This window comes from Oreochromis niloticus, linkage group LG4, assembly GCF_001858045.2.
Source record: "Oreochromis niloticus isolate F11D_XX linkage group LG4, O_niloticus_UMD_NMBU, whole genome shotgun sequence".
NCBI classification, from domain to species: Eukaryota; Metazoa; Chordata; class Actinopteri; order Cichliformes; family Cichlidae; genus Oreochromis; species Oreochromis niloticus.
Genome location: NC_031969.2, coordinates 10236388 through 10249630, shown reverse-complemented (window position 1 = coordinate 10249630; position 13243 = coordinate 10236388). Strand labels below are relative to the sequence as shown.

General features: G+C 42.9%; 1 protein-coding gene across 5 annotated transcripts in view; it reads right to left on the bottom strand.

Annotated features, from left to right (window-relative positions):
- The window catches only part of grin2ba (glutamate receptor, ionotropic, N-methyl D-aspartate 2B, genome duplicate a), a 136771-nt gene that overhangs the window by 42399 nt on the left and 81129 nt on the right, over window positions 1-13243 (bottom strand). For all 5 annotated transcript variants that reach the window (XM_019358152.2, XM_013270153.3, XM_025906790.1 and 2 more), the window contains exons 7-8: window positions 11403-11595; window positions 182-296 (exon numbers count right to left, since the gene is read on the bottom strand). In XM_019358152.2, the coding sequence (XP_019213697.1) occupies window positions 182-296; window positions 11403-11595 (308 nt within the window). The remainder of the gene's footprint in view (window positions 1-181; window positions 297-11402; window positions 11596-13243) is intronic.

The following is a 13243-nucleotide window of genomic DNA, read 5'->3' as shown; positions in this document are numbered from 1 at the left end:
CAGCTAACTCATTGCTTCTATTCATTTTAACAGTTTACAAAATGTTTCACTGTTAACAACAGAGGACAATTAGGTTAGTCAGGACTTACAATTTTATGCAGATCGGCTGTTTTTTTCATATGAGTGTCTTACCCTCCCCCCCGACACACACACAGACGGTCAGTGTCTCCCTCTGTCTCACCCTGTCCCACTGTCTCTCCTTGTTGAGCAGAATGATGACCAGCTTGGGATGCATCTGGTATCCGTCCTCACTGAACGACAGATTACGTCCCTCAAACGTCACATTCATCAGGTACCTGCAGAGAGAAACATTGAGGAGAGAAACAGACTGATGCATATATCACTTGCTGGAAAATATCCTTGTCACTGGCATTTCACAAATGTCTCATTTGTTCTATATATCTACATCCATTCAGGTTCCATTACTCAGTTCCCCAAACATTAAAGTTTGATTGCACATCAAGTTATTTTTTAAGCATCTTTTCTGACAAACCCAGTGATATTACATAAATTCGTCATCTGCCAAGAAACAGCTATCAACTAATGTCGAACCAGCTCTTCCATAAATAGATATACATTAGTCATCACTTGGATAGACATTTGAACAGAACAGCAGATGATGGTTTTAAGACGGGACTAAAGAAAATGAATTTCAGCAAATTATGTCATCCCTAAATGTCAAATATTACATTTCAATCGCTGCCAATGATTCACCTTTTCTGTTGTGACATTCAGTGCGAAATTTTGTGTATTTGCCCTCTGATATTTCCCCATCACGAGCTGGATGAAAAAGTTGATACCAAACCTCTATCTGTTAAATAAAAGCTACAGTCAGCAGTTAGGTAGCTTAGCGCAAAGACTGGATACACAGGGAAACATTAGTCACTCAGTACTTCATCCTTCAAACGTAACAAACGCGGAAATTCACACGTTGTACAAGGTGTGAGAAAAAAATTCTACATCTCCAGCATTAAAAACAATTAAAAATGATATCAATCAGACTTTGAAGACTGACCCTTATCATTCAGTCTTATACATGTACCTATCTCTGGATTGTTTTGATAGTAGCTGCTATTTTCTTTTTAGATCAGTCTCTCTGTTACAGTCTGCAATTTCACCACTTATACATCATTTAAGAACATCTGTGTCCAACTGAGTCAGCCTCATGTCTCCGATCATCGCTGGTAATGACAGCTGGTTCTGCAACTACAATATTAGAAGCAAACAGGAGTTTTTACATGGATGAATCTGCAGTGCCTGAAGGTGACGGTTAAGGTCAGCGTGGACGAGGATTATGCTTTTTTTGTGACATTTACCAGTGCGCACACTGTGAATTCATCTCACAGGATCGGACTGTCAAAGCAGAGTGAGTGCAATGAAAATGATCAGAGTGGCTTAAGTTTGCAGAGAGACTCCCAACACATTGCGATCAATCTGAGTAAGTCTGCAACCAGTCTCTTTTCAATTGGAGACTCGGCTAGTTGTGTTCTGGTTTTATTCTTATATAAAAGCAAGGCTGCCAAGCTCCTTAATCACTTTACAGTTAAATCACAATCCTGCCGCAGCGATGTCTCTATTTGTGGAGGAATGTCTCAAATCTATCTCATGTTCTGTCTGGACTCTGAATGTAATTAGTTTATGTGAATTTCTAATTAATGTGAAATTCTGTAAGCTAATTTATCACACTGCATGAGACTGCATGTAACTGCCAATTCGACCGCGATCAATCAAACTGATAGCAGACTGACTTCGTCTTATTGTCATTTTGTCATCATCTTAATGTGCCAAAGTCGCTTTGGAGACGACAACTGCGAGTGATTACAAGTTCTTTGTTTACGGCCTTAACTGTGGTTGTGCTACAGTCTCTAGCCACTGTTCTCCCTCTGGTGACTGTAGCACAAGAGACAACCTTGAGAAGAAAAAACAGAAACTGTTGTGACTGTTGTCGAGGGGCAGCACACACCATTGGCAGGATTTTCCTTCTGTGGTTAATTTTGCTTCTCTGTCTTCTTTGTCAGAGACCCAAATCGTAATCAAGTCGAAGGGTTGCTGTCTAACACAGTCGAGGACCAAATCCAGTGCACATTACATATGAACACATGCAACAAGCGCATGAACAAGTGATTTTAAAATAGCAGTCATTCTGGGCTGAAATCTTTTGCCATGCAAGTTACTGTTTCTGACCAAGAAACAGCACTCAGACCACACTCTGAAAATGTATGCTTCAAAAAAGCGGCTCATTAGCGAGCTTTAGAGGTTCTGGCAGGTGGATTTTTTTATTATTTTTTTTTTTTACCTTTATTCACACAGTCAGGGTAGTTGCTTCACTCTGTTTTCAGTCTTTAAGCTAAATTATGTTCTCTGTCTTCCTGTCTGGGGGGAGATTTCTGCATGAAGGGCTGCCAAACACAGCCATGAGAACTGTGATTAAAAACATTATTAAAATCCAGCTTATCCATTGTCCTCCTCATAAGATAATTACAGAGAGATATAAAAAAAATCTACAACCAAACAGCTTAAATATTCACTAAATATACAATTTGAAATAACTGCTCGAACACAATTTAAAATCTATGAGCAATTTGGAATGAATTTTTCCTGGAGCTGAAGGGACACACATATGAGCAATGCAGTTTTTATCGGGTGTCAGAAGTGTGTGTCAGGTGGAATAATTTCACTTCCCTGCAACTAAAACAACACACACACACACTCAGCAGTGCCTTACCCTCATGCAGAGGGTATGGTTATTGTGCGTGGGAGTGTGTAAGTGCATGTACATGAGGACAGCAATGTTTATGTCAGATGAACTCGAATTCACTTCACTGTCATCCCACACACACACACACACACACACTCTCTCTTAACTATTTCACTCCCTCACCCCTAGCCTTCCTGCTCTGTGACTGTTTCCATGGAAACACTCTACCTCAAAAGCATGCACGCTATATATATATGGAGATGAATAAATACATGGCAAAAGATACTGCATCTGAAAGTGTGTGCATGTAGAGGATGGTATGTTGATGGGATCTATCTATCTATCTATCTAGCTGTGATGAAATGACTTATGTAATCCAGCAATTACTCTAATGCCAGCTTTCTTATTCTTTCCTCTCTATCAAAAATTGATATTTTCAATGGGCTGTGATGATCACACCATCTCATGCAGCCCCATGTGTCCGGCTTACAGCCGCTCCTGTAGAGCCTTGGCACTGATACAAAGTGCATAGAATCTGCTGCATAAATCATAAGCCATTTACAAAATGACTCGACGCTGCGGTCCCTTTAATCTTTACTGAGCAAGCTATTGTTACATGCTGCAATTCAGAGCCTGTGTGTGTGTGTGTGTCTATGAGTGTGCACGTGAGCATCCTACACACTGACAGCAAGGAAACACAAGCATATGTGTGTTGCCATAGCAGCCACAACCACTGTTACTATGGTAACGGTAATCTCGCAGAGGGTGGGAAAGAGACGCAGAGAGAGTGAGAGGGGTGGGATTCAAAGAAAAAGGGGGAGGGGATGGGTCATAGTACAGGCAGATTTCAACATGTCTCTCTTCCCCGCATCATCCTGCAACTTCTGTGTTTACAGGAAAGCAATCTGTGTCCTCTCTTCATTCAAGCACATTCTCTGAACTTCCTGTAAATATAATAAAACTGGACATACATCTCCGGACACAGTGATAACAGCTTAGTAAGCAGCAGTCTCTGGGAGTGACAAATGAAGCCAAAGCAGAAGTGCAGATCCTTCAAAGACCATTTGAGACTGAAAAAGAAAGAGAGTCAATCCCCATAGGGTCCCTTGTTAAAGTTGAACCTTGCAGCAGAAAAAAAGTATATTTCCTGCTTGGTACAAAAAATATGTTTGGTTTCCGTAGCCAGTTTCACCGTTTATAACAACTGTACCAGACAATTTTTTTCCTATTACTCAGCCTTTTCAGGTTTTGAAGGCTCAAAATTAGGGGTGTGGCTGCTTTGACTGTAAACCTACACAGGTGATTAGCCACAAGCGGTGTGCTAGGCGTCACCTCAGCACATTCTGGTCACTGAACTGAGCTTTGGGTCATGTTTTTGGTGCCCTGTGGAGCATTTTAATGCAACTATGACATTTAAAATGGCTTTCTGTGCAGGTGTTTGTGTGGTGTAGTTTTGCCAAGCAAAATTGTAGTATTTTAAATGTATGGAACTTAGCACTAAATTAACAGTTGTCTGTGTGTTGTACCTATATACCAATCAGGTATAACATTATGACCACCTGGCTAATGTTGTGTTGGTCCAGATTTTGCTGCCAAAACAGCCCTGACCCATCGAGGTACGGACTCCACTAGACCCCTCAAGGTGAAGATGTTAGCAACAGATCCTTTAAGTCCTGTAAGTTGTGAGGTGGAGCCTCCATGAATCAGACTTGTTTGTCCAGCACATCTCACAGACGATCAATTGGAATGAAATCTGGAGAATTTGGAGGTCAACTCAACATCTCAAACTCATTGTTGTGCTCCCCAAACCATTCCTGAACCATTTTGTGACAGGGTTCATTATTACAATTTCCATGAAAGAGTGTACGTGGTCTGCAACAGTGCTTAAGTAGTTGGTACTTGTCAAAGTAACATCCACATGGATGGTAGGACCCAAGGTTCCCCAGCAGAACATTGTCCAAAGCAACAGACTGCCTCCGTCAGTTTTATTTCTTCCCTTAGTGCATCCTGGTGTCAGGTGTTCTCCAGGTAAGCAACACACACACGCATCTACATGATGTGAAAAATGCTCAATTTTCCTGTGTCTAACACATCAACTTTGAGGACAAAATGCTCACATGCTCCCTAATATATCCCATCCACCGGTGAAGAGATAATCAGTGTTATTCGCTTCACCTGTCAGAGGCCTGATCGGTGTACAGTCCATGGATGCAGTATGCTAACATTAGCTAACTACCAACATGTTCTCACTCCCAAACCGTAATATTTGAGGCTAGGTGACAAATCGTCAACAAGTTACGCTTCCGGGCACCAAACACGTCCCTAAATGACGAGATTGGAAAAATGAGGAAACATGAGAACCATTTGGACTCAATCTTTACACGTTCGTTCATTTTACTTAAATTGCTTTAGAAAACACTATTGAATGTCATTAAAGTGCTTGTTAAGGTGTGGGATAAGGTTATGGTTATGGTTAGGGCTGGAATACATGGCTAGAACGTGTGTTACCGTGGGACCGTCATTATTCCTCAGGAACGCTGCGGGACGTGACAAATCATCAGGATGTTACGCCTCGGGAGTGAGAACCGGCTGTGACTACTAAGGTATTTGTCCTCTCCTCCAAAAATGGTCACTTCTGTCTCTAAAGAACCAAGATGAAAAAGGACAAAATGGCTCAAATGTAGGCTTGAAAACAGATCTTTAAAAGACAGTGGATAACTCACGGTGGCTATCTCCATCTTTTATTTACAGTCCATGCAGTTTACTCTGCAGCAAAACTCACAGAGGCATATAAAGACTAGAGCTGCAGGCATGCAGAGACTGTTATTCCAAAGCTGGGTGACAGGATGATTGCATGTCACCATCACTGCCTTCCTGTAATGTGAACACAAACCGATCCCTGCTTTTCCATAAGTTACTGTATGTGTCATGAGATGGTATAAGGTTATGTGGATGGTAGGAATCTGAATACGCAGGTGTGACTAGCATAATAAGACAGAATCACATCCACCTTCCCCACTAAAATGCATGTTTCGATATCCTGTTGAACCTGTCAGTTTCCTGCACGAGCCGGAGGAGAGTATCTCAGCTGTGCTGTACAAGAGGTGAATTAAAATTCAAACAGCAGCAGCTGTCTTCACCTGGCGAACAAGAGCTAGTAACACTGACCGGAGTCCAACATGTACTACTCCAATCAAATCTACAGAAAACGATTTCTACATTCAGGAAACGCCTCATATTTTTTGCAGCGTGAACCACAATGCAGCGAATCCATTTGTATGCATAGGTTTATCTAAAGACAAACTACAACAACACAGCACGCAGCAGAACACTTCCCATGCTAACTCCATGGCCTGACACAGATAGGTTTTAGCGCATGTTCTGTGTGAATAATGGAGGAGTTGTGTAAAATATTGATAAGTCAGTTTTAATAAATTAACCCTGACATGAATTAATTATGAATTACACTCCTTAGCAATTACTGTGGTACAGTGTAATCACTGGATCTGAGGAGGAGGGATCTATACTGAGAGTGATAACAAGCCTTGTATGGCTCCGTGCGGCTGAGGTAGAAAAACATACTGAAGCTTTGTTGCGTGCACACTTGGGGTATAATGTGTGAATGCGAGGGGAGGTGTGACTATATACATTCAGCTGCATCCATATATGACGAGTGAACGTGTAAACAAAGCTGCGCTAATGGGAGCAGAGGGAAGAAGCGTGGACATCAATATGTGGCTTTGACACATGATTGACAACACTTAATTAAAACTAATTACAGTGAAATTTCTTTAAAGCGCTAGCCCTCGAACAGACTGGATTGTCTACATTGCAGAGATAATGGATACCTGAGGCAATATTCTCCTCCTCTTGATTTTCTAATTTCAGAGCATTTTGGAATAAAACTTCAAAAGCCTTAAAAGACAAACCTATGTACTGTACTGCTATACAAATTGAAAATTATAATAGCCTGCAGCAAAAAGGAGGCAGGTGAAGCTGGGATGCAGCAGAGGGGAGGGGAGAAAAAGAGCGGGAAGGATGTAATAAAAAAATACTGGAGAAAGGAAAAGATTATGTGAGATAAAATAAGAAACACAGAAAAGCAGAGGACTGGATAAACGTGGCAGACAAAAAGAGATTTAGTGACAGGACAGATGAAAAGATTTAGGAGGAGCAAGGCAATAAAGATGGAGAGACGGGAGATGGAAGAAAGAGGAGAGAGGATTCCTGACCTACTTCCAATCAAGCCCCATCAAAAACAGGTACCTTTCTGCCACCTCCCACTGCCTGCCCCATAAACACACACATCCAGCTGGGCTCCACAGACTCACACACACACGCAAACACCGAGTCGGACACGGACACGCCATTGGCACACACTCATTTCTCAGTGCAACAGGGTCAAAATGCAACTGCAGATTGATCTGTATCCAGAGCACACGTGCAAACACACACCAACACACTGACGCACACACACGTGTATATACTTTAATATATTTATATATATATATATATACCCCATATTGAAAGCCTTACTGAGGCCACAGAAGTTCAAAAATGCCCACGGAGCTTAAAAGCACTTGACACCTTTCCAAGACCAACCTCATCTGGAACCTGTCCACGCCTGGCAAGGTCAGGGCCAGTGTTGTCAAACTCATGATTCTCACACTGTTGTGTATTGCTCGCTGCTGGCCTCTACTGCCACCTCTCCCTCGTTCTGTCCCTCCCTCTCCTCTGTGCTTTGCTCTCTTCTTCTTCCCCTTCCTGCTATCTTCATTTGTCAGGCTCATGCTGTAGAATTAGCTGGAATGTCACAGCGCTGGCTACAATGGACTTAATTTACTTAGTGGAGTGACGCGTCCTTCTCTTGTGGTATTCTATGAGGCACTGAGGGCCCAACAAGAAAATGCTAATGTATGGCTTATAAATTCGAGAAGATGACCGTGACCTTAGAGCCAATCTTCCTCGTTCACCAGCAGACTGAAATGTAAACTAGATTCAATTTACATATTCCCCATGCATCTCTTACTGACCTAACTCGTGTATAATCCACAAGCTGGACCAACTTGTGTTGGAGCTACAATACAAATTTTTCACTCGTACTTTGGGACATACGTATTTCCATATAATCTTCGGCTTTTAAGAAGGTTTAAAAATGGATAACTGCCACCGGCCTTGCTTGATTTCTTCACCATCTGCTTCAGATTCTTAACCACGCCCTTCAAAGACGTCCTAAAAAAATGTTGTGGAATATATCTAAAGCAAGAACAAGGTACGGGTACTTCTCGCTACTCGCTACCACTCTTTAAACCTGAGATCCCCAACTGGAGAACTTCTACCCTGTAGGCTATCTGCAGTGGCCGTGGTTTAAAATGTACCAGAACCTAAGAAAGGATCGCACGGAGAAAAGAAGCAGAGGATTCATCCGTGTTGTCATATAATACTGTAGATACATGTTTGCTGTTAGCATGTTTGCTTACTGTTAGCTTGTCACTTCTTCAGCTGGTCCGTCACGTTCTTGTGTCCCTAAAAACACTTCTGCTGTGTTTTGTGAGATTGTTTTTGGTTTTGTGAGCTTTTGCTGTGTATTTTTATATTTCTGTTGTGTTTCGTGTGTTTTGCGGCACTTTTCCATTTGCTGCTGTTTTCTTAAGTACGTTTGACCTCTTAGGGCCACCGTAGATCACAGTAAAAATATGGGTTTAAAAGTAAAATCTGTAGCTTGTGTGTGTAAACATTAAAGCACCCAATTTTATAGCACTAATAGTTAGTTTATTTACCTAAATGTTTCAGATTGGCACATGTGGATTGTGACTTAGCTGTGGGGCAAGCTCCGGACCTATATTGATCGCCGCAGTTTCTGATTGGTCCATTTTCCATGGATGTTTTTCCAGCTTAATATGTTGAGCTTTAGAGATGAAGGCTTCGTTTTCAGGTTTAGCTGCTAAATGCCATTTTCGACAGCTTAGAATTAATCGTGCCCCTGCTTGATTTATTAATGATTTACTTTAAAGGTCTGCTTGAAATTTTTACAAATGGAGTTTGTATTCACTGGAGAGAAGACAGAATGTAAGGCTTCCCAGACGCAGGAAAGAGCTTTTTGATTGAGCTGCCTTCCATCCATCTTTCATTCGTTGACTCACTTAGTAGTGAACGAATCGAGCGGGAGGGCATCGGTCCATGCAGCCAAGCAGCCACGCAAGCCGGGCAACTAGGCGTTCGTTCACTTTCTAATATATAGACTCTAGGCCAAATGCTAATCTCTTGATTGAACACTTGAAGACAAAGGTTATCACCAAACAAATTTAGTTAAGGCAGAAAAGGGGCGAAGGATCTTAGCAGTGCTTGCAACTGATCTAATCAACAACACAGCTAAGTTGATTATAAAACTGCAGGTCTGCAGCGCAGGCACCAGCTAGGGAGGAGCAGAACGGTAGAGATGAGAGGAAAAATCACTAGAGAAGAGAGGAGAGGAGACAAGAGGAAAGGCGAGGAGGTGTGAGAAGATAAAACGGTAGAGCAGCCCTCCACAGAACAGAATAAAAGTGGAACAAAGCAGAGCAGATGTAGGAAAAAAAAAAACAGAGCAGGGCAGAACAAAAACAGAAGACTACGGGGCGCGAGAGGACAGAGTTACGAGGAAGCCGAGCAGAGCAGAGAGAACGCGGCAGAGAGACCACAGCAGAGTTGAGAAGAACAAAGCAGTGCGCAGCAGACCACAGCGAGGCAAATACATGAACAGAAGAGAGAGGAGGGGGGGGTGTATTCTGGGGCAAGAGCAGCTGCCATAAACTCCACTGTTATCTCAAAGCAGTAAGCAGCGGTGAAACAAATGCAAAAGCTTCAGAAAGGAGAGAACAACAGGCAGGGGCTGAAATGACATCCAAAGAGTAGACTGGAACAGACAACAAAGCTTTGTTGCCTTTGTGCAGGATGCAGTTAAGCTCGGACCATGAGCAAAAAAATTACACACATCCCAAAAGAAGAGCCCGAGTTTCCACAGTAGGCTCCAGGTTTCTCTGGCGTCTTATGAGCGTGAGAAGAGTATTTCGGGATGTATGCGTGCTTGCAATCAGCAGAAAACTTGCAGGAGAAGGCAGAAAAAGACTGTTTATGCATCTATACATCTGTCTGAATCAGCCAAAAGGGGTCAGTGCATTTCGTTTTCTGTGCGAGTGTCTGTGATCTGCCACCGGTGTCCTGAAGCGATACTGACAGTCTCTTTAGCAAGCATACACACATATGCTGCCCTGCACTACACCTGTGCACACATGCACGTGTGGCTTTCCTTGACAGTTTGTCTCTCTTTAGGGCAATAAAAACACACATACCCACGCACATCTATCTCCAGCAGACGCGCAGAGTGGCGGATGGGGTGAAACCGCCACTGAATATAATGCTGCGCTGAGCTCTGGAGCGCAGCACGACAGGGGATAGTGTTCGCCGACTGAAACGCCATTGGGACCAATTAGGCAGCGCGCAGAGCAAAGCGCAGCCGAACGCTAGGCTTCACATCCAGTTCAAAAGGCCTGCTGCTGGGACGGACAGCTGAAGGGGTGGGGTCGGTTTTCCTGAAGATGGCAGCATGTGAAGGGGGTGTTTGTGCGCGTAGGGTATTATTACGTGGGGGGAGGATGATCACAGCATGCAGGGGATGGAGATGCTATCGTGCGTGTTTGCACGCGCGTGCTGCAACATCTGCTGCACCAGTGATGACGGTGCCATGGTGATCGTGGGGATGTTAGACCACCAGAACGTTGCGATTTTAAAGCAACATCCACAAATGACTCCCACATCAACTCGGACACATTAGCGTGAATAAACAGCTTTAAACAAACATGACCAGTGCTTTGTGGCATTTCTTCTATATTGTACAGAAGTGTATGGTTTGCACCACAGAGCTGGTTTTTGTGAGATATGTGCTGAACTGCTGCAGGGCAGAAAGCAAAAGGAAAAGGAACGTGGTTCCTAGAGAACACCAAGACTGCTGCAGAATGACATATTCAAGCAGCGCGCAAGTGGCAACATCCAGCAGAGAGCTGAACGTTTTATGGGAAAGCAGGCTTATTGATAAAGAACGCAAACCGCACCACCAGAAGCTCAGTAATTAATAAAAGTAAGATCCAAGATGTCACTTAATACTACTTAATCTTTTTGTTTTGGCTGCTTAAAAGTTTTTTTGCGGTTTGAGAACTGAATGAAGATGTGCCAGATCATAGTTCAATTTCAGACTTCTGTTAACTAACAGGTATTTGTCCAGGTAACAGTAAAGGGGCATGAATTTCTGTTTCTGGCTGGACTCTGAGTATAAGTGGCTAATGTGAATTTGTGATTAATGCAAATTTCTGTATATGCAGACAGCAACAGACTTGTGATTTTCACTAATCACCGCAACAGACTGCATGCAATTGCCAACTCGACTCCATTCATTGTAAACTGATGGCAGACTGACTCTAATTATTTCCAGCATCACTGGAAGTTGTGTCACAAATGTAGAAAAATGAAAATAAAACTATAATTTCGTTATCCTTGCATAATGACAACAAAGACCCTCGAATCGTACATTTAAATGTCACACTATTGCTTTGCGTACAATACTATGAGTGCCAATCAAACCAGATAAACTAACTGAGACTGCTCACCCAGGTCCATTAAGTGTGATCATGGTGCTTTGACATGCTACGCCCTCTCCACCTTCACTCACCTGAGCACTTCGTTGGGGTTGCCTGAGATGGGGGTCTTTCTGTCAGGAGCTCCGTGGCACTGAGACTTCAAGAGGGTGTGAGGCCCGCGGTCCATCATCATGGTAGAAGTCGCCATAGTGATGATCGCCACACCATCGCGAACCCGCGCCTCTAAGCCGTAGTCCCATTCATCATAGGAGACAGAGAGCAGGCCTGGAAGCAAGAAGAGGAGAGAGATCGTTTAGAGGAAATGCAGAAAGAAGGTAGATGAGGGGTTTTTGTTTTAAAGGGAGGTGAGAAGGGAAGGAGTGATTCTACGGAGGAAAGTGAAGACACAGCGAGACGGACAGATGGAGGAAAGTAAACCGGGGAGACAGGGGGATCAGTCTGCTAGGATATATAGAGTGTACATGCTTTGAACACACTCCAAGAGACAGAGCATACACTACGTAGTGACTCAGAGAGCAGATGAATAGCACTCCCATTCTGACTGACTAAGAGTCTATCACCTTGCTGTGTTTGTCCATCTGTCTGTCTAAAGTACGTTCTGTACTGTCTGTTTGTCGGCCTTTGCACTCTCCGCACGCCTGTTTATCTGTCCTTCTGTCTGCCCGAGTCCTGTCCGCATTTGACAATCTGTCAAATGTTTAGGAACATTTATTTGCAGGTCTCTCTCTGTCTGTGTGCCTCCATGCCCATCTCTCCCGATGCCCTTCCAAGTGCCCATCAGCCCATTCAGCTGTTTGCCAGGATACCTGTCGTTCCTCCACCACGTCCTTCTCTGTAGCTATTCGAAGCATTCTCGAGGATGAGGACAGCGCTCGATTTTACAAGTCTCTCATTTGGTCTAGAGTCGCTTGAAAAATGTAAACAGCCTGGTGGCAGGCAGCAAATCGCAAACACTAAATTTCCTGTAGGTATCCTAAAAACCTGACAATAACTTGCGTGAATGTGAAAATATTTTCTTAATGTTAAATCTTTGTAAAAAAAAAAAAAAGGCGTTAACTTACTGTTAGGCTCTTTTGGATGTATTAAAACACAGCTGCTATGAAAATGAGTTTCACTGATATTAAACTGCTGTTATTAGCAATAAAATCCATTACAATATTCAATTTTAATAATGATAAACCCATGACTAATAGTCATCATTAATTGATTACTCATGGTGCATGTTTCCCAGCAATAAACCTTGTGCACAGTGTTTATCTCTTTTTAATGACCAGTCATTAAGTTCCCGTGTTCAGCGGTTCAGGACTTCATCATGCTGGATTTAACAAGGGGATTGTCCTTAAGCACGGCACACAAGGATTCATTTTGGAGCATCATTTGGTAACGATTTCATGCCTTTTTGGCTTAGGTTACAGTTCAAAGTTGGAGCAGGTGTAATTTTAATATTAATTGGGTGGTGTAAAGATGTTCACCACCCAATTATTACTAAAATGATCCAATCAGCAAACATGCAAACATGGAAAAAAGCAAGCGTTTCGGTGTTCGGTGGTCATGTTAGAGAAGGCGTGACAGCAGTGGCCGAATCAGTGGTAGGCATTGCCGATCAAACAATTTAACACTCAAACCTTTCAAGTCAAAAGTCTTAACTACCTCCAGGTTTAAAATTGGCTACAAAAATGCCTTTATGACTTCTGAAAACAGCCAACAGCTGATTGTTTTGCCTGTTTAGGAGCCATTAGAGGCCCCCTGGGTTCAAGCTCTCAGGGTTTGTAAGCTTGTAATTTATCTGACTCTCTTCCATCTAATCTGTCCATCTTTCTGTCCATCAGCAGGTCTGCATCTATCTGACAATGTATGACCACATGTCAGCCAGCCCGCTACCATGTCAGCGTGCAGAAATAGACAGGCAGCC